The following is a 22,777-nucleotide window of genomic DNA, read 5'->3' on the forward strand; positions in this document are numbered from 1 at the left end:
GGTTAAAATGTACCCACGTAGCTATGGCCCATAAGATGCAGGCTGATTTTAGAGCATGCATTAAAGTAAAAAAAGTGCATCTTATGGGCAGGGAAATATGGTACATTTTTTATAAATTAATTATTTAAATTTTAATGTTGAAATAATTGTGGTTAAACATATTGGTAATACTATGTACAATTTATGTATTTTGTGAGAATTTTATTCTTTTACAAAGTCATTTCAATCATGTTACAATTCATTTCTGCTAGAATTCATGGGGAAAAATCAGGGGTGGAAGAAAATGTATTTTACTCTCAAAAGATGAAGAAATAATGCGTGTTGAGAAATAATGCGTGTTGATTTGGACAGATGTTGGATGGATTGTAGATGTTATTATGGAGAATGCCAAACAAAATTATGTTGGCGCTAGCATAGTGCTGACTCGCTGGAGAGTTCCCTTCTGTGAGTAATACTGGAAAAGAATCATGTCACAGCTCAAGAAGTAGAATATTCCAATTGTCCTGTTCATTGAAAATAAGAGTGGTAGAAAACATTTCTGGAAAAAGATGCCCCTTCAATATCTGCCTTGAAATCTGTTGTATATACTGAGTTTTGGGGGCCAGTGGATGGATATCTACAGTTTCTCAATTCGTTCTCGCAGATGGACATTCATTTTTATATTTATTTAACAAAATACCCAGAGTAGTATCTACTTCCTTTCTGAGCATAAACCACCTCAGTATGGAGGTGGTCCCAGAATTACCGGACCCAACAAAGAATACACAAAAATTTTGGAAAAAAAATGGATTTATGTTTCAACGTAATCTCCCTTAAGCTCTATGCACTTTTCCCAGCAATGTTCAGTAATTTCGATGCACTTTTTATAATAAGAATGTCTTGCTCCTCAAAATGGCCATGAACTGCCAACATCACTTCTTCATGGTTGGTAAATCTTTGACCACTAATACATTTTTTCAACTTTGCAAACAGAAAATAATCCAAGGGGACTAAATCTGGTGAATAGGGTGCATGAGGTAGCAATAAAAACTTTGATTCATGAACATTGGCCATTGCAATAATGGATTTGTGAGCTGGTGCATTGTCTTGATGAAACAACACATTCTTCTTAGCCAAATGCTGCTGCTTTTGCTTGATTTTTTTTTGATTTTTTTTGATAGTTTTTCCTTTTTCAAGATAGTCAATGAAAATTATCCCTTGCGTCTCCCGAAAAAACCGACGCTTGCAGGTGAAGCAGTGTTCACCTTCTTTGATGCCGGTTTTCCATTTTGAATCCATTGTTTTGATTGTACGTTTGTCTCGAGTGTTAAGCAATGGACCCATTTTTTATCCATAGTTATGGAACTGTGCCAAAATTCTGCTTTTTCGCTGTGAAACTTTGCTAAACACTTAATGGAAACATCTTCACGACACTGGTTTTGCTTGAGTGTGAACCCATCTTGCGTGCAGCTTTCTCGTGTTTAAATTTTCAGTTAACATGCAATGTACTGCACTTTTGGAAATGCCTACTATGTCTGCTAGTTCGCGCACTTTCAGTCTACGATCATCCAGTATCACTTTTTGGATTTTCTTCACCATTTCTGGAGTTGTCATCTCATTTGGTGGACCAATGCAATGCTCGTCTTGACAGCTCGTATGGCCTCGTTTTACCTCTGCTACCCAATATTTTACTGTTGTAAACAAAGGAGCAAGATTCTCCCAGAGTAGAATCCAGTTCAGCTTTTATATCGGTTGGGCTGAGGCCTTTGAAATAAAAGTATTGTATCACATAACGATGACCAATTTTCTCCTTTTTCACAAATTCACTGAAAATGTTCACTATTGATGGCTGCCAAACAAATACTAAACAACGTAGCATCTTCCGAATTTGAAACATATGCTTTATAGATTGCATCCTTTGTAATACAGTGGCATTGTTCCAACAACTAGCGCCATCTCTAGATCGGGCCGGGTACTTCTGGGCCTTCCCATGTAAATCTCGTCACTGAATTCGAGGGAAATTTGAACGACTAATTGCTTTAGGATATGAATGCACCTAGCCTCCTCTAGAATTGTCATCATGACAACTGTAGCCCACAATTAAGAAGTAAATCACTGCATAGTTCAGAAGCTATATTCTTTGAAGTTCATCACACTTGTGGGATTGCACAGTTGGAAAGACAAAGAAAATTGTGAATACAGTGTTGACTTAATTCTTTTAATTTAATCCGTTTTTATCTTTTAGGTATTCTGTAACAGAAAACTCCTACTTATACGCCTTGCATTTTATGCTCGAATTTGCCTATTTGTGAATTTATTTCTCTTCAAAACTTAACCTCTCAGAAAAAACTTTGTTTACAATTCAAATTAAAACCATGAAGCTAAAGTTTCCTTTGTCAGTGAAAAATATTGCATACACGGAGTAAATGTATATTGTGAGTACTTCCACTCATCAAAGTTATCTGATTCAAGGGATGATAAATCAATGGTAGAAGTGTTAGAATTTCGCCATCCTGGAAGTAGTGTTGTCTGTGGCCATTTTGACCGCTAAATGTTTTATCTTAACTTTGCCAGATATTAAAAATTAAGCATGGTTTCTAATACCTTGTCATATGCTTTTGATGTCAGTAAATATTATAATGTTTAAACCATTTCATCGTTGTTTTAGCCTTAGTAAATTAGTATAAATACAAAACATTGACACCAATCGCTTACAACATTATGATTTGATAAAGCATTTTGATTGATAAATAAATATTATAAGTTGTTAGAATACTCTTATATAGTATTCAAATGATGATTACATCAGTTGCTAGGTGAATGGAGTTGGAGCTGTAGAGATGATGTTATGCATTTTGTAGTTGAAACAATGTTGCTAAATTAGAGTGAGGGTTTGCAGTGACACTGATATCTATACATGTATTTGAATATGCACCAAAGGATTATTACCATATTTCCTGGTCTATAAGGTAAACATTTTTTACTCCAAAATGCGCCCAAAAATCAGCATGCATCTTATGGGCTGGGAGTAAACAGGTATAACTTTGACCACTTTGAATATGAAGTGCAAGCTGATTCACCTGATAAATAGATACTTTTATTATTTTTTCCCACATCAGGCATAGGAAATGGTTGTGATGATTACATGCTGATAATATCACTGTTTTAAGTCAGTAGTAAACAACAGTTTTAAAATTTTGTTGAAAATACTTGCTAAAGAAATAAATTGTTATTGTATACAATATTGAGTGTTTAGTTTCATGTGGTGCTGCCAAGAAATAAATAGAAAATGGTTGCTTTTGATGCAAATTTCGATGTTATCAAATACATGTAGTAAATGAGTGAAAACTTTACATTCATGTCCTCCTAAATGGTCAAAACTTCCTCTGAAACTGCCAAAAAAACTTTTAATCGAATAAGAAATAAGGGCTGTAAGGCACCAACTTATGACGTCATACCAAGGAAAAGAATGAAACAACTGACAATTTCTAGTATTTGTGATTGTAAAAGTTCTGGGGTAAAGTTAAAAGTTGGATTATCATATTGTCTTTTTAAGAATGTGGAATCAGCAATGCACTTCGTGGGAGTGAAGATGACATTGTATAAGAGGGAAGTGACAAACCCTTTGAAAATAATATTGGAAATGATTTAGCCGTATTGATGATGAATATCTGGGATTCTGCGATAAATAAACATTGTTACATGATTTCCACATTTTTCGGGCTGCGTCCGCGTATGTTGTTTAAATCCACAACAGTTTCGCCAGCTATCCTGCTGGCGTCCTCAGGTCAAGGATAAAAAGAAGCTTGTTGTCCCGTCTTATATAGAGAAAATCCGGCGCCAATACCGGGAAATTTCTTGGCCAATCAGGGAACGTCCTCATATTTGCGCAGAATAATTCTTTTCCACGCACTGTGGAGTGGATATCCATCCTCTCTGTTAAAATTTTCTGGCCTTTTAACGATTTCAATGGCCTCTCTGATTATTCTCTGGAAGTTTTTTCCTTCTTTCGCTATTATTTTAGCGTCGTCGAACAGAATAGAGTGTCCGGGTTCACTCCAGGCGTGCTCAGCGATGGCCGATGCTCTAAACTGTTTGGCCTTGGTTGCCCTCTGGTGTTCACTCATACGTGTTTTCAGCGCTCTGCATGTTTCACCGATGTACCCATTTGCCACCGGAGCATGGCACTTGGTACACGCCTTCTGATATTAACGGTGAAATTTCATCCTTGGGTCCGGGTAGGGTGTCAGCTATCTTGGTGGCGCAGTTGAATCTGGTCACCACATCATGCTTCCTTAAAGCCCTCGCGATTCTTTCCGAAGTCCCTGCGATGAAGGGGATGGTGACGTAAGCCTTCGGTCGTGGTCTGGAGTCTTCCTCCCTGTCAGGAACAGCGGTGGTTTGTCTCTTCTTTTCTTCCTTCTCGGCCCTTTTTTGGATCATATGAGTGCTGTATCCATTCCTTTGCAGGGCAGTTGTCAAGTGTTTCTTCTCGTTGGCAATAAAATCGGAGTCACATATTTTATATGCTCGGTTGACAAGTGTGTCTACCAGTGAGGTCTTCTGACTGGGATGGTGGTGCGATGCAGCATTAAGGTAGCGGTCGGTGTGAGTAGGCTTCCTGTATACTCTGTGTCCAAGCCTCCCATTCCCTTTATTTCTCTTCACCATGACGTCCAAGAAGGGCAGTTGATGATCCTTTTCCACCTCCATAGTAAAGTGGATGGCTTGATGCTGTGAGTTCAGATGTTTCAGTAACTATTTTAATTCTCCCTCTCTGTGTGACCAAATGACAAAAGTGTCGTCGACATATCTTAGCCACAGTGAGGGCCGCTTGTCGCAGGATTCCAGTGCTTTCTTTTCGAAGCTCTCCATGTAGAGGTTGGTCACAACCGGGGAGAGGGGTGAGCCCATCGCAGCTCCTTCCGTCTGCTCGTAATGGTCACCATTCCATAGGAAGAAGGAATTGCGGAGGCAATGCTCCACCAATCCTGGAAAGTCCTTAGGGATTCCGCGGGAGGTGAGTTCCTTGATGATATTCAGCGATTCCTCAATAGGGACGCTGGTGAACAGCGATTCGACGTCGAAGCTGACCATGAGATCGTTGTCGTGGATGGTGATGTTTCTTATTATGTCAATGAAATGCGTCGAGTTTTTTACGAAGCTGGGTGTCTGTCCGACGTGGTCCTGCAGAGACCGCGCCAAGTACTTGGCGAGTCGGTAAGTCGGAGCGTCAATCTGGCTCACAATCGGTCGGAGAGGTACATCCTTCTGCACCGAAACCACCGAGACTGTACGGCCTGCCCAAAATTCACAAGAAGGATGTACCTCTCCGAGTGAACAGAATGGAGTGAACCCGGACACTCCATTCTGTCCGACAACGCTAAAATAATAGCGAAAGAAGGAAAATACTTCCAGAGAATATTCAGAGAGGCCATTGAAATCGTTAAAAGGCCAGAAAATTTTAACAGAGAGGATGGATATCCACTCCACAGTGCGTGGAAAAGAATTATTCTGCGCAAATATGAGGACGTTCCCTGATTGGCCAAGAAATTTCCCGGTATTGGCGCCGGATTTTCTCTATATAAGACGGGACAACAAGCTTCTTTTTATCCTTGACCTGAGGACGCCAGCAGGATAGCTGGCGAAACTGTTGTGGATTTAAACGACATACGCGGACGCAGCCCGAAAAATGTGGAAATCACCTACTCATCGCCGCGGAAACCTGCGAACGAACATTGTTACATGTTTGGATGCTAATTCTTTCATGCAACTATTCATTTTCTTTCTATTAAGTTTTAACATCAAAATACTTTGACGTTCTTTGTCTCATCCAAGTATTTTTGGTAAATTCTAATCTGAAAAATTAAGATGTGTCTTATGGGCCAGGAAATGTGGTGATCAATGTTCCTGCTTTATGTAATTTGTGTTTCAAACATTTTATAGCACATAGTTAGATGTCTTGACCTCAAATCAATGTAAACATTGTAACAGCATGAAAATTGAAATTAAAATTTGCTTTCTGCTTTAAAAATTATCTGAAATACTTCGAAGAACCACTGTATCTTTTGAGTTTGGAAAAAATCAAATTGAGACCAGTTGCATCATCATCATTATCTTTTAGTTACCCAGACTCAATGTGATATTTCCACATCCCTTGCACCATAACATCACTGTGCATCCTACTCAATTAGGCTAATATTAGATCCATTTCTTATGTTATTATTTTTCAACTGTTTCTTCATAATTTATTTTAACAAGTTCATAAATCTTGATCCACTTCTATCCTGTATAAGTCATATGTGATAAATCATCACTTTTATGAAATAATTTTTGCAAAAGCTTTTTGATAGCCTCCCATATTTTATTGTGCGTTGTATCTGTGTATGGCTTCACAAAAGTCTGATTTCTTATCTCCTTGCCTTGGGCTAGAAGTCAATTATGGAATGCTGGTAGTTGTGAAAGACTATTAAAAAAGTACTTTGAGTGATAAAAATATCATTATTTGCTGGGTCATTTAATCACAACGAAAATCAAAGCTGAAATAATATTTTAAACATAGGCAAGAGCTGTGTTTGTTTATACACTAATGCACTAGAGTCCAATTAGTGGCATGAACTGGTAGAAAGGTGACATTAATTTATATTCAAAGCAGTTTACTGCCAAATATTTTGCTTTAGGGTTCTCATTTATTTGAACTCTTATTTGGCGATATTTATTTTTTTTGTGTCATCTAATACTATTCATTTGTGACATCATGGTCAGGAAGCCTACTATGCCTAACATCAGCACAGGGTCTTAATCAATGGGGTATTCCCCCAGGGAAGAATGTAGGAGTTTTGATGGGCATAGGGACCACTGATCAGGTAAAGGTCTTATTCTGGAGATAATGGTTTATTATCCACATTCGTACTGTAATATCTCAACCATATTATTGTTATTGGCATTCTACCAGATAGGGTAGGTTGTGGATGGACGCAGCCTAAGTAATTGTATAATCTCTAAATCGCAACTTGAAATCTGATACTACAGCAGGCCCCTCATCAATTATGCATACTTCTTTCCTCCTGTCATTACCTTCAACATGGCTATCCTATTTCTTCCCCTTCCTCATTTACCCTACATTCTCCCCTCTATGATTGTCTTCAACATCCCATTGCTAATCAAAATACCCTGAATCCATCTTTCCTGCCCCCTTTTGAATTCTCCCGACAATCCTCTCTCCTCCTTCACTATGTCTAGCACTTTCTTGTTTGTTTTCCTTTCGGGGATCGAGATGGTGCGGCGGCTAACGTCCTGGCTTCCCACCCAGAGGGCGCGGGTTCAAATCCCCGCGGTGTTGAATATTTTTCAGAGGTATCTCGATCCCTACTTGAGATGCTTTGTGGAGGGCACTTTGAGTGAGTATGCCGTCCGTCGGATGGGACGTTAAGCTGCGGACCCCTTGGCGCCTTTCGTAAAGAGTAGGCTAATGCCGACGCCGGGTTTCTCTCCACCCTTCATCCTTTCCTATCCATCCCCCATGGCGCAAATGACCTCAGTTGTCGGTCGCCTCCCCTAAAAACTATTACTACTTGTTTTCCTTTCAGTCCATTTCACCTTTTCCATCCTTCTCTACACCCTCATTTCAAAAGCATCCAATCTATGCCTGTCATCCTGTTAATGACCATGTTTCTCCACCTTAAAAAACTGTGCTCCAAATCAAAGTTTTAACGGGCCTTTTCTTAACATCCTTACTGAAAGTCCCTGTCATCAATTCCCTCCTTGGATATGCGTCATTGCCTAATGCAATTTTTTGCCTAATTTCCTTACTACTTTGACCATTTTGGTCCAAAACACTTCCAACATAGGTAAACGGTTCCACCTGCTCAAGTTTTTGCCCTCTCATTGTATTTGCCATCCTTTTGAATGGAATGCTCTGCTTCACAATTCTATATCGTGATATGGGTCTTCATCTGCTCCTGGGAAACTGTGCAAATTGATCACGTTTTTGGTCTTCAGTTTGGTGTCAGTCTTCAACATCCCTCTGCCAGTCAATACCCCCTTCATCTACTTTTCCTGCCTCCATAGGATTGCTCCCAACAAACCCCTCTCTTCGCCCACCATACCAAGTATTTCCTCATTTGTTTTCTTCTCTGTCCACTTCACCTTCTCCATTCTTCTCCACACCTACATTTCTAAGCCTCCAATCTACTTCTATCATCCTGCTTTAGTGATCACATTTCTGCGCTGTACATAGCTACACACCATATCAAAGTTTTTATGAGTCTTTTCTTGACATCCTTATTCAATGTCCCTGTCATGAACTCCCTCCTCCTCGTGAAAGCCTATTTGCCTAGTGCAATTTTTCTCCTTACGTCCCTACTACTTTGACCGTGCTGGTCTAAAACACTTTCAAGGTATGTAAACTGTTTAATCCACTATATTTTATGCTCTCCTGTTTTAATGTATAATATGTTAATGCTTTTTTTTTGGAAAATCGAATAACCTTTGTTTTATTAATATTGATTCTCATCCCGTACCTGTCGCACTGAATTTCCAATTCACTCAGCAATGCTTGCAACCCCTAACCATGACATATCAAATGAATTTTAATATACTAATACAGACAAAATAAAATATTTTCAAACATATATATTAATTATTTGAATTGCATCTCTTGAGTTAAACCAATGGGAAGGAGGTAATGATAGCCTGGACTATGGGGAAAGGGGAATTTGAACAAAAAAGGTTTAGAACCGCTGAATAAGTATTATCGAATACATCCTCCTTAATGTGCAATGCAAAGAAGATAGTCCATGCATTCAAGAAGTGCATGCTTGTTTTCTTTACTCCAGGAATCCCAAGAATTATGAATAATGCAACAATTCAGGGACTGACAATTGGTGGATAACATTTTTCTATTTACTTTATTTGTATTCTATTCTATTTCATATGCTATGTCCATGTTTCGTTATCATTTACTCTAAAATCTTGCTATGACAGTTCAAGCAGTACACAGAGAATCACAGTGGACTTAATTTCTTAAGCAGTAGTTGCAAAACTTCTTTGAAATGGGACACTCCTTCACATTCAGAGACCTTACTGTTGTAAAACCTATAGAAAACTGCAAATAAGATACATCCAAAAATCTGCAGATACCTGAACCATGAGAAAATAACCAATACTGAACCAGGCACAAGCTAACTTTTCAACACTCAAAAAACTCAAGCCACTTGCCAAAGAAGTTTATATTTATCTTTTCCTGTCGCCTCCCCTCCCGCCAGTACCCAAAGAAGCCAGCTCCCCCTACCTATGGACCTGCTTATCTCACCATTTCCCTCCCCACCTCTGTTAACAGACCAACTTGACCACAATATGTGCTATGAGACTTCCCATATTGCCTTGTGACCAACACAATCCTCACATCTCTTCCCTTCATTGGACATGTAACTGGCCAAAATTATTGGAGCTGTTTTCATCATCTACTTATTGGCCTTCAGATTTTTCATCGATAAACTTTTGTTCAGTAAATGGACGGAAAAAGCAATTTCATTACATTAGCTGGTTGTGTGCAGTGTGCCCGACCTATCTATTAATGTGCAAAACCATGATGGATCATCTTTGCCTGGAGAAATCTACATTATATTAAAATTTAAACTGAATAAACTAAGAAAAAGATTAGATATTTAACTTTTACATCCATTACTTAGGGTCAACATGCATGCTTTATAAATAATTAATGTTCATTGCATTTGCACTTTTTACTCGTTTTATTTGTTTAAGAGTCTGTGATGAATTGTCATTTGCTAGCAAGCGTTTAAAAAGTTTTTAGAATATTAAAACAGCTAGATTAGTAATAAAACTGGTGCTTGTCTCATTAATTGCTAATTAAGTGAGTTGTCTAAATGCAAATATGTAGCAAGTTCAATAGTGTCTTAAATTATTTTTCAAATATAAAGAATGATAATGATTTTATGAAATGGAAGAACTAAGCCAATAAGTAAAGGTTTTTGGACAATGAATTGAATTGGAGATAGACAAGAGCAGCTGGTGAGCACTGTAATAGGTAGAGAACATTATTTTTAATCAGCCTATGCTCACGCGCGAATGAATGGCCAACCTAACACAAAGGGCCCTGATCTGGGAGAGAGAATTTCTGCATAGTAATTCATGATATTGAGGCAGATTTATATCATAGCTTTCATTCAGCAGTGATTTGGATGAAAGAAACACCATTGTTGTTTGTGATTTATGTGTATTTTTCTGTGGTTGCGGAAACCACATGCGCATCCAGATAATGGAGACTAATTAAGAAAGTGGGGAAGCCTGCTATTTTGTGTAATAAACGAAATATAATGTTAGAGGATGGCAAGCAGAAGTTGAGCCACATCACATTACTTGCAGAAAATGAAAGGATTGCAAACAAGAGTTAAGCTCGTGTATCACATGACTCCCACAGGCAGAGTAGTTCCTCCAGCTTTGGTTATGGGCCTTGTGCATAAATCTTGATTGCTTTGGTGTTTGATGGGACGCCATCCATCTATTTCTTAAAATTCACTGACCATGTGCTCCTCATTGTGTGTATTTCCATGTTACAGCTTGCAACTCTGCCCTTAGTTGGGCAGGGGCCATTGTTATTGTTATTCATTCAAGTTGCTTTGGTTGCCAAAGAGGTACTGCACTTGTCAGTTATTCCAAGAATAATAGTCCTCATTGGAGAGATTTTTCGTATTGTAAAGTTTATTGAGTTAACACAACACAAAAGTTATTGAGTTGAGTAAGCAATGTGATTGCTTACAGTGAACATCAGAGCCAATTCATAAATAGTGACATTAGTTCACTTGTAGTTTTCAATGTGTAAATTATTTGTGTAGGCAGTATAGGTTGTACTGGAAGATGTACCAAAACAAGAAGATATTGTGGTGCCTCTTAAAGGCTTTTTAAATTTTCTTTTGACATAACCATGCCAATTTGGCTTAATTTAAGCACTGTCAAAAAGTAACAAGGAAGTAATAAATAAATATTTGCTAAACTATGTATATATGCATTTATTTATCATGCTATTTAAATTATGAGAAATTACCCCTTGCCAAATTATACTTTAGCATTAATTTCTGTACCCAGTGGTTTAAGTGGAATACTTTTAAAATGAAGTGGTCCATTTGTTTGTTCTCGAGAAGTAACTGATAAACTATTTTACCGTCCAGTGTTGAAGACATTGCTTTCTTATTAGTTAATGAGAATGGGAGTGAATTTTCCACATATAGGCCCTGAAATAGTCTTGGTGTTCATATATGATGTAATATTTGATGGAATCAAGTATGTACAGGAAATGGGCACAGGGAGGATCTAGGTCCAGTTCTTGGTGGCAAGAGTTTTTATTTGTTTGAATTTATCGACATATTTTGCATAATACCATAATATAGTTAGTTTTAAGGTCTCATTTTTCTCAATTACAGTCATGTAAGATTCCTTTTACCTCAATTTGTTATGAACCCTTTGTTAAGAAAAGAGTTATTAAAAGTGTAATTTGCACCTTAACTAAATGCCCAAAAACATAGTAAAAGTCCCCTAAAAATAACCATTTGTGCATGTGTTTTGCATTGCATATTTAGATTGCATTGATTGTTTAACTGTGTTGTTTAAAGTGAACTTTGTTTTTAAAAATACCCTCCACCTCCTTCCAAGTTATTATTTTTTCTTTCCAAATATATTTGAAATATTAAGTGATGTATTGGTGGTTCAATTTATTTTCCAAAATTTTATTTCATCTCTCACTTAATTTATGTTTTGCTAATCTGTTGCAATGTCATATCATTTAGATATTGATTGTAAAGGCACTTCTCAACCTGTAAGAATTATAAACTAGAGGGGATAAAATTTTGACCGTAAATTCTGTTTTCACTTTGCTAATATGGCAAACTTATTGTATATGCTATTGTAACACATTTTAAAAGGAATAAATTTTATGACACATTCTCCCTGATTCTGACGTGGAATTTCTTTGGTAATTAATTTTTATGGAGCCTAAACAATGACCTTATTGAAATACTGATATTTTATAACAAATAAAAGATTTATTTGATTGCCCAATTTTTATTTGTGTATTTTATGTTAGGGTTAAGTTCTTAGCATTATAGTCATGTAAAAAGTGTTATGCAAGGTAATAGCTTCTACCTGAAACTGGTGCCTATTCATTGCAGCGCATAGTATATTTAATCCGAAATCGGCAGTACAATCACTGTTAAATCATTTTCCCAGCCTCGTGCCATAGGTATATGAACCTGAGAAGACATTCTATTGCTTGGTCAATCCTTTCGGCAATATTTTTTAGGATTGCAAAAACATTTCACTCTTTTAACCGCTAAGCATTTCAGCATTACATTTTTCAATTTAAAATCAAGAATCTGTTGATGTAAAGTGGGTTTTTTCATCAAAATAGTTAATGTTATGTGAATGAACATTTAGTGTGGTACAAGTAATATTTCTTTAATTTTCTGTGAACATGTTGCCAGCCTAAGCTTCCTACTATTCTCATGATTCATTTAAAATATTTCAAGAACATCTTGCTCCAGCATTGGTATTTTAGAAATTACTGCCAAGGGTTTACTTTAATGACCCAGTCTTTATTTCTTGCCAATGATATGTCATGTAAGTGGATTTAAGTTGTTTTCAGAAAAATGCTCAAGTAATTTTAGTTACATGAATTCAAGCTGCATTCATCCAGCATGGGTGACATAAAATATACTGTACAGTAAATACCAGTAACATGGTCAAATTATTTATAAATGTGTTTGAAAGTTTTTAGCCCGACAGATAGTTATTAAGTGTTGACCATGTTATTTACTTGAAATTGTAATTAATGTTCTTAATTAGATTTATTTGAGTTATGCTTATAGTCTTTGGAAACATTTGGTTGGCATATTTTTGAGATCCTTAAATGGGAATTGGATAAAATGGAGAGTATAAAATATTCATTATCAAAGTAAATTGTCAGTATCCTGCTAAGGTGTTCCACAATATAGTTATATATCACCCTTCCATACAAATAGTTGTTCACGTATTTCAGTAAATCTTGATTGTCACCCTCAATGGTGAATTCATATTGGTTCAGGTATTATCAATAATGTATTGGAACTGATAAAATCTTTTCCATGTCAATTTTATGTGGTAAATTCATTTTAAAAATTCAATCTTTCATTTTGATGCTAACAGCTAACCCATATCTTTTTCTCTTTTATTATAGTTCATTTACTTGGTTTATCTGTGATGAACGCATGGCTTTAATAAAGGCTTCATGGTTTGACATTTCAGTGGACGTCTTTTACTGGTAATACAGGCATACCTTTTCAGTTTTTTCCTGGAGGTAGGGGCAAGATTTTTTTCAGGGAGAACTACTAGGGTTTATTGCTTTGCATATCCTCTCCCAATTCCTCTGATAGTCAGGAATGAACTTTTTCACATCTTTCCAGTTTCCATGCAGCTTTTTTTTTACTTTAATTTACATGGATGTTATCACTATGAATATGACATGTACAAATTTTTTATCCAAAAATCGTAAACTCTGGGGAGGTTCCCATAAGTGAAACCTCTAAATAAAGCTCCTCAAATGAAGAAAACCCTGAAAGTCTATCCTGAACTTTAATAAAATAAAAGGGATCCCAGTGAGATGCAAGGTCTCGAACTTCCATTTATATATTAGATTGAAATTATTAATGGAAATATAGCCAAATAAAATGAATTATGGTATAATTTAATGGATTAATATTCATATGTTCAACTATTTTTGGCATGTATAAGTTATATAATGTCAAGGTCAATAATTCATTATTATTCATTTTTAAGTTAAGCAGGTTTGAGTTACGGAATGTGGTGCTGTTATTTCAGCGAATGTTTTCATTTGTGCTTCCGTAGCATATGCTATGAACATTTTTTTTAATTGAAGGAAATTTTCTGTTATCCAAAAATTATGCCATTTATTGAATAGCTAGGGCATATGCCTTATTTGCATTTAGTTATGCATAGTTTTACTTGCTATAGCAAGTATGTTATCAAAGAAAAATCTTCAAAAATTATAGTATGATAGTGAATTATCTGAAAGGCCTATTAGCCTTTTGTATTTGCCTAATTGAAAGAGTTCAAGTGTAATATTTCTTCTCTGTCTCTAAATATTTTGCATTATTAATGGACAATACTTACAGAGTCCAATTTTTACTTTCTCTGTAAACTAACCCAGCATATATATGTTATGCATTATCGCTCTTCTCATAAAATAATATTGATGTGGATTTTCATACTAGTCTATAGTTTTAATATTTCTTGTTTTTTGTTTGCAATTTTTTTTATTTATTTCGTTTATTTCTTTATAGCTCCCCAATGGTCAATGATGTGAAAACTTTAGCCTGTCTTCCTGAGCATGGAAACCAAGGTGATAACTACTAAAATTCATATGATAACTGACTTTAAAAATATATTTAAGAAATATTTTTCATTCAGTGTATTTAGGTATGAATTTTTTCACCTGCAGTCACTTATTTTTGATAGGAATTTTGTAGTTTGCATCTGAAAAACATTTGTCTATCTTTGCACCAAATCCTAATTTCTCTTTCAAACTCATCATTGTGGCTTGCAGCTGAGAGCCTGTTCATGTTGCTTGGCGTGTTGCATCTAAGATTTGTTTGGATAACTTTTAAAAAGTATGTTATAGTATTTATGGAGGACACTACTTTAACATACCATAGTACTCTATAATGAACTCAAAAGTTGATTAACTCATAGAAACTGCAGGGGATACCAAAACAGTAACTCTTGATGGAGCCATCGAGTAATACGCATTACAATACAACATTTTCAAAGTGTAAAAATCATTTGGCTTGACCAGGTCAAGGCGAATGATCAAAAGTTGATTTTAATAAATGAGTAGTAGTAGTATTTAGGGGAGGCAACCAACAGCTGAGGTCATTTGCGCCATAGGGGATGGACAGGAAAGGACGAAGGGTGGAGAGAAACCCGGCGTCGGCATTAGCCTACTCTTTACGAAAGGTGCCAAGGGGTCAACAGCTTAACGTCCCATCCGACGGATGGCGTACTCACTCAAAGTGCCCTCCACAAAGCACCTCAATCGAATCAAGATACCTCTGAAAAATATTCAACACTGCCGGGATTTGAACCCGGGCCCTCTGGGTGGGAAGCCAGAACGTTAGCCCCTGCACCATCTCGATCCCATTTAATAAATGAGGGCAGAACTAAGCTCATATTAATTGTAACCATAATATGAGAAAAACTTTATATCTTCAAAATGTTTTGTGAATATATTAAACTATTTGAACATGCAGGTGTTCAGTGGGAATCCAAATTCTGTAGAAAATGTGAGCAATACTGCCAATCTTTTTGACTGCTCAGTGAATTTCCCTAATACAATTATCAGTTACCTTCTGTTTGTTATACATTTGTATGAAGTTTTTGACTCACTCTTTCAATGCCTTGCAGTATCTACATCTTCATCAATACCCTGCAAGCCGCCAAAAAGGTGTGTGGCAGGGGGAGACACATTATGAATATGGAGACACATATGAGTATGGAGACACATTATGAATGAATAGTTAACTTTGGGGTTTCGACTGTTAATTTTGATTTGGAGAGTTTTGAGGATAGAAATGGAAATATTTGTGACATTTTCTGAAATCCCATAATTTATGGTTATAGTACTAATCTGTAGAGGATTAGTTCAGCAGGTGACAGATTTCAATGAAACTTGGTGGAAATTTTTGCTTGGCTCCTTGAGAAAATCACTTTTGATACTGCAAAAGGCACCTCTTATTAATTTTTTTATTCATTTGACATCACGGAATTGTATTTATTCGTGGTAAATAGTTATCCTCTTGGGTTCACTGTTCAAATCCACTTCATGATAGATTTTCTTGATTTTGTTTCACATGATAAAAAAAATTATTAGCTTGATTCACCGTTGGGTGGATATTTTCCAAATGGTATATGATCAATTGTGACAGTATCTTTTTGATTTTCTCATTTCATCGTTTTTTCAACTCATTTATTTTATGTATTATTTAAAATTTTTATTTTATTAAATGCCTAAGTTGGTAATTTTTCTAGCTGTGATGAATGCCTTGGTTACATAGGTAACATACCTTACTACCCGCTCAAAGGTATTGGATTCAGATTCTATTCAAGAAATTAGTGTTGCCTAAATGTGAATATTTAGAATAAATCAAGAGAACTGTCGAACTGTCACAAGAACAACAGTAGCCTATATAAGTCAACAAAGTTACACATTCGTATTTGTTTGAGAATGGATTGATTTCTCCTGAGAAGTACTGCCGTTAGTATTTACTTGCTGGTAGGAAGTCTTGGTAATCTTCTAATAGTTGAGCGAAATGTACCCAGTAAAAATTTTTGTATTTACTTTTTACCATCAGGTTAAACATTTCATTTCACACCTTCAGAATGCAGGAGTATTAATATGTGAAAACTGCTATGTTAGCAAATGGACATAAATGATTAAAATTCGTGCTTTTTACTACAATAGACTATTTTACTCTTTTTGATCGATGATTCATTGTCTAGTTTGCTTCTTTGCTTTCTAAGAAATGTTTTGAAGTATTCCTTAAAGCTATTCCATCATCGAGGATGATAATTGTGCATGAATGCTATTGAGAGAGATCACTAAGGAAAAGCTGTATGAGAGGTATTAAAATGAAAATGGAAGATCAAATGATTAAAAGCAGTTAATCATATAAAACTATAATGAGTGAGATCTTGTAGCTGGCTCTAATATCCTAGTTAATCCTGTTTCAAGATATCTTTGGAATTTCTTAGCAGCATGAAGCAGTTGATTTTTCTGGAAGTTGTGGCAAGATGTAAGTGTTGCTAGGGAGGCTAAGTTTTATGAAGTGCCAGAAATGTAGAAAGTATTTTCATTGCTATGATGGCACTTAGTGAGGATGGTGAGGGAAATTAAGTGAAATAAATTCTTAAGACAAAGGATTGAATATGTGAAGCACAACAAATCATCAGTGGGAAAAATGGATTGGCCAAAATTTAAAATTCACTAGAGGGAGAAAATCATGAATATGTTAAAGGTTATAGTCATAAATCTTCATCTATAATCGATGAAATGAAAAACATACTGTTACTGGGAATATTGGCCATTAAGTGGATTTGAACTGTGAAATCCAAGGATGACTTATATTTTTGAAGTGTGTAACATAACTTCAACAAACAGACAAGAAAACCAGATTTTGCATTAACGTGTGAATCAATGATACATTATTTATTTATTTTATTTATTCAGTATAAGTCCGAAAACAGCATATTTTGGCCTTTACATCGAACTATTAACAACGATAACAATGGACACATTTACAAACACCCAAGCCCTAGATGGAGGGAAACTCACCCAGGCGGGAATCGAACCCGCGACCCTTGGAATGGCAGACGAGGACGTTACCCTGCCACCACCGGGGTCGGCATTAATTGATACATGACCATGTGTGTACTTTTAAAATCATTTCAGTGCAGTTTTCTAGTAAACTGCAATTTGTCTACTTCCAAAAGAAGATACTTCTGTGATCAGTGAATGCAAGGGATCGTAATTGCCAATTTCAATGAATGTTATCTTCCTCTAGGTTTCACTGTGAGTGCACATAATGCAAAGATTGAAAATTAATACACATAGCACAATGTAAATTAAATATACATATAACAATACATGCAAACATGACTAATAAAACAAAATCAAGTTTTCCCTAAAAATTTATTAAATTTTAAGTTTCATTCCTTGAAAATTATTTTCAAATGTTCTTCGAAAATTCTGTCATGAAATGACATTTGAAGTAATAAAGCCAAAAGAGTTGAATAATATTGATTTCCTGTTGAGGTTTTGTTCCCGAATTATTCTGTGGTCTTTTGAACCCCATATCACATCAATATATATCATGCATTAGATAATCTTTTTTCAATTTAAAAAGTCTTCCTGGAATTTCCTAATACTGCCTCCAGTGGGTGATTTTCGCTAGCTATGTGCTCTAAAGGTTGTAGTTTTAAATCTTGCTAGGATATGGAGGGTTTGGGTAACAAGCATTGAATTTTTTTTTATTTCTTTTAATTCTGAAGAATGATCTCAGCTGATGAAGCAAGGATTATAGTGCAACATACCTTTCCTACTCGTATTGCTTTGCAACCATTACCCTGGAGACTAATTCATTTGAATGGTTTAAGGATTTTGATTTTTTCATTCATAGTAGGCACCTAATTTTTAATTATTACAAACTAAAAACAGTCAACAAACTCCTGAAAGGCTGCCAACTTCTCACCTGGGACAACTATTTATAATCTTCAGTTTACTAGCAAAACCTCATTCTGTCTAAGTCTTGAAGAAACTATCCAGTCAGATGGAAACATTTTTATTTTGCAACTTTCATAAACTCGTTTCTTTGTTTATTTTGCAGTTAAAGTTAACTTCACAAGGTCTTTTAATCAGTTAAGACTATGTGATATACTACTTCAAATATGGGTGTTCCCATGCACCCACAATCTTGCTTTATGTGTGCTTGCTGAGTCGTTATGAGCATGTGAAGGAAACTGCATGCTAGTATGATTTCAGAACTGCAGAAACTGGAGCAATTAGCAATTTTACAAAAAAGGGGTAAAATTAATTGTGATTGATGCACCAGGTGCTTTTATTCTTAATAAAGTAGAGCATGTTCAGTGTTTTGTTGATAATTTCCTATTCAATTTATCTAATTTCACTTTAGTGTTATGTAACTTAGATCTAGTTACTTGCAAAATATGAGGAATAGCTGTATCCCTCATTGTATACAGTGTAGTACAGTCATGTCTCGTTTAGCGCAAGGGATGTATTCTAATGAGTCTTTGTGCTATATACATTGGCATAATATGAGCAACGTTGCATACTAAAGAGACTTTGTACTTTACCATAGATTTTTATTATAAGGTACAAATCGTTTCACCGACTTACAGTGTCATCAGGTACTGCAAGTTGGTGAAACGCATTGTACCTTATAATAAACATCTGTGGAAAAGTACAAAGTCTTCATAGTATGGATATTAAATACTTCCACGAAGTGAAGCCTGAAAGAGCAGAATATATGTGATAAATTTCTTCTCATATCAATATTTGCCACAGATAACTGCCCATGTAAGTGGTATATTATTTGATTGCTTGGAATTAATCCATTAAATAAGGTTTCTATTAGCTTAAGTGAAAGAATTTGTTAACAGAGATAGCTGCAGAATCTGCAATTGAAGTTATAAGTTTTTTCTTAGTTCAAAATGATTTGATATGATGAAATTGGGAGCTCAGATGTATGTGCAACTCACTGTGGTTCTGTTTGTTTTCAAGGCACTTGTACCACTTTCAGTTTATCTTCAACATTAATTCTTTTCATTACAAAATTTGATGAATTTTCTGTTTCATGAATTTTACAAATCTTTCACATATTTTACTCAACTGGACATGCCTTCAGCAATGATTTAGATGATTAACTACATATTATGGGTAATTTGACATTTGCATTCAATGATTGCTATTAGCTCTGATGGATCTGGCCAATCTGACACAAATAGAATTGAAATTGGAACAAAACTGAGCAAGCGAGTTCTTACATTTAAGTTAGATATTTTATGCCAAAAGTGAGTGCAGAGTTCATACGTATCTATACCATGGGTGGAAAAAGGGAAGTTTAGCTCACACACCATTTTATACCATCACAAAATTGTACTAGCCAAAAATGCTCTAAAAATACTCGAGGATATTTGGCCAGGGCAAAGAAATGTGAACTGATGTAATGAAAAAGCAGTGCTTAGCTTTTTACCAATGACTATGGATGCTGTGCTTTTTCATGGTGATTTGTGATATTGTTGTATGAAAACTGTCAGTGCAATAGTTTTATGGTAGGGTATACAATTTTTGAATGAGAAAAGGGTCAAACATCAAAGGTAGTGCTTGTTTTTGGTATATGTAATTGCTGTCAAATGAAAAACACAACAAAACATAAAAAAGGAGAAAACCAAAATGGCAAAAGTCTGATAAATTTTATTTCAGTAACTTTGAAGGCTTGCTTGGTTCTAATTGGCAAATTTTGGCAAGGTTTCTGGAAAATCATCCTCATGCTCATGACTCCTTTACCAATGGGCAATTTAAGAGATGATAGTCTCTCATCAAACAAAGATGATCATAGGTGTATTTTTGTTGATTTCAAAAGATGTAAACTGTACTTGTAGCAGTTACTGGCATCGTGAAGGTACATATGTAGTACTACCCTTATGATAGAAAAGATAATTGTTTTTGTCTTGAGAATTGGAGGACTTCTCATGGTGCAGTTTTGTCTTGAGTTAGGATCTTGCTTCATACAAAACTGCATGAAGCCAGACACATCTTGGTATAACATTTATCTGACCCAAATTCAAAGTTAATGTTACTTATGAACTAACGAGAGATAGGAACTCATATTTACGCTAACCTTTTTCACATATTAAAATCTTGTATAGGATTGTGATATACATCACAGGGTATCCTAGATCCCATGGAATATTTTTAGATCAAAGTATTATACTATATCACACATTTTACCTTCATAGATTTTCTATTATCGGGGATGCTCTGAAAAAATATTTTGTAGAACCACATAATTTTGAATTTAAGAAGGCTAAAACTGTTGACAAAAAACTATTCACAAAAGCTAATGAGGGAACTATTCACAGATGTCAGTTGTGCAGTAGGTGGTAAGGTAGCTACTTCAACAGCAACAACTTCTAAGATAGCTAGGTACAGTAAGTAGGCTCCAAGAGTGCTGTGAGCCGGAGCTAGCACAAACTTTTAACTCCACATCTAGTTTATGCTCAGGTTACGTGTCAGTATTTGCACTGCCAGGCGACATAGTTGAATGATATATGAACAATGCTGATGTGGATGCACTGGAGGATTACTTCACTTAGGACAAACACTGTAACTTTGTGGTGTGACAGCCGGCACAAATGCCATCATTGCTTCGCATGGCACCATCATTGCTTTCCATGAAAATAAAAAAAAACTAGAATTATTACTCTTGGTCACATAGCAAGCAATAAACTCAATGAAAGAGTTAAGATTTTTCTAAAAAAATTACTGTTTTTATGGACCATAAAGTAAGGCACTGGTATGTGGTAATGCTGACCAAACTCAGAACACACTTCAATGGCACAAATGTAAACTGGGAAGTGTGCATCGAAGATAGTGGTGGTGTGTGTGTGTGTGCATTAAATATCCTAAACAAAAATCTGCCTCTTACTTAACCTGTTGAATCCATCATTTAAGATTTTTCATTGAAATGCTGTTACATTTAGGTAGAAAATATTTATGGAACTAGGTTCTAGCATTTACTGGTTATTTTATGCAAGGTGTGTATAAAATGAAATTTTGAATTATGATTTGCATTAGTGGTTAGCAACGTGTGAGCTGATATCACCTAAACAAATTAATCTGTGATGGTGTAAATATTGCACTGAAGGTAGAAGCAGTTTGTTTTATGTAATTCAATTCATGGCTTAAAATGTGAAAGAGAGTGTGAGGTAGACTAAGAAGTGGAAGTTGCTTATTTCTTGGAAGTATGATGTTCTGGAAAAGTGGGTATTGCTAATCTAAATCTAATCTAAAAGTGGGTAAAACTAATCAAGTGTTGGCAGTTATTCAGTAAACTCAGAATTCTAAATTGTATTCATGCTGATTTTCTGAGTAAAGCCTGATGAATTGAGGTTTTGGCCACTTAATAACTCTTAAGTGAAATTGAGGCAGGCCAAATGGAGTTCAAAAATTTCCTAAATGTGCCGTCAGCTTTTTGTGTTCTGTTCGTTATGAGAATTGTACCATCAGTATTATGGTACCAGGAAACAATGCATCAAAAGTTCATAGAATATTTGGAATGAAAGAGGCCTATGAAGGCATATGAAGTGACAATAGATGCTAGCTTGTAGCAAGTCCACAGTGATGTTCATACTATTCATTGTAAAAAAAATGCTTCCAATGATTGTATAAATCTGATCAACTCATTCTTAGTGTCTTTCACTGATTCATGAACTGTGCAGTGTATACCCTTAGTTGAGTGATCTTATACGTTTCCACCACCATAGGACGAGGGCGATTCAAAGAGTAAGGTCCACTATTTTTTTTCATGAAAAATAAAATTAATTCTCGACTTTGTGTACTCGTAGGAAAGGCTGAGCATTTAGCTATTTTTCTGCACAGTTACCTTGACGATCAATCACTTTTTGCATCCTTGTAACTAGCGTCATACCTTTCTCCCGCCATGTCACGAAGCCAACTGACGACTGCTTCTTGCACTTTCTCGTCTGACTTGAATTTCTGTCCTCCAAGGTGTTTTTTGAGAGCGGGGAACAAGTGGTAGTCGCTGGGGGCCACGCCTGGGCTGTAAGGAGGGTGGTCGATGATATTCCAACCGAATTCACTGAGTAGGGTGGTCGTTTGATGTGACACATGTGGACGTGCATTGTCATGATGCAAACACACTCCCTTGGTGAGACACCTTGTTGTAACCGAGGACCTCCGAAACAATATTCTGCTCGGAGAAGTAGCCACTCTCTTCATTAATACCTTCCTTCATCTCATGAAGGTTAATTCTCCGGTTATTGCGCTCCATCTCATCAATTGGAGCCACCGTTAATTCCGGCAAACTCGGCTGCCCCAACCACTGCTCATCATGTTTTTGATGTCCATTCCCTTCTTACCGTAGGCTTACACTAAATGGTGATGAATTTATATCAGAGAAGCAGTCATCAATTG

The 22,777-nt window shown here is 36.0% G+C and overlaps 1 protein-coding gene across 3 annotated transcripts in view; it reads left to right on the forward strand.

Moving 5' to 3' along the window:
• The window catches only part of LOC139687014 (oxysterol-binding protein-related protein 11-like), a 53,280-nt gene that overhangs the window by 16,387 nt on the left and 14,116 nt on the right, over window positions 1-22,777 (forward strand). For 2 of the 3 annotated variants that reach the window (XM_071584101.1, XM_071584102.1), the window contains one exon: window positions 14,331-14,389. The exons of the other annotated variant lie outside the window; for it this stretch is intronic. In XM_071584101.1, the coding sequence (XP_071440202.1) occupies window positions 14,331-14,389 (59 nt within the window). The remainder of the gene's footprint in view (window positions 1-14,330; window positions 14,390-22,777) is intronic. 3 annotated transcript variants of the gene reach the window in all.

This window comes from Hetaerina americana, unplaced genomic scaffold (assembly GCF_022747635.1).
Source record: "Hetaerina americana unplaced genomic scaffold, ioHetAmer1.1.p SCAF_16, whole genome shotgun sequence".
Classification (NCBI taxonomy): Eukaryota; Metazoa; Arthropoda; class Insecta; order Odonata; family Calopterygidae; genus Hetaerina; species Hetaerina americana.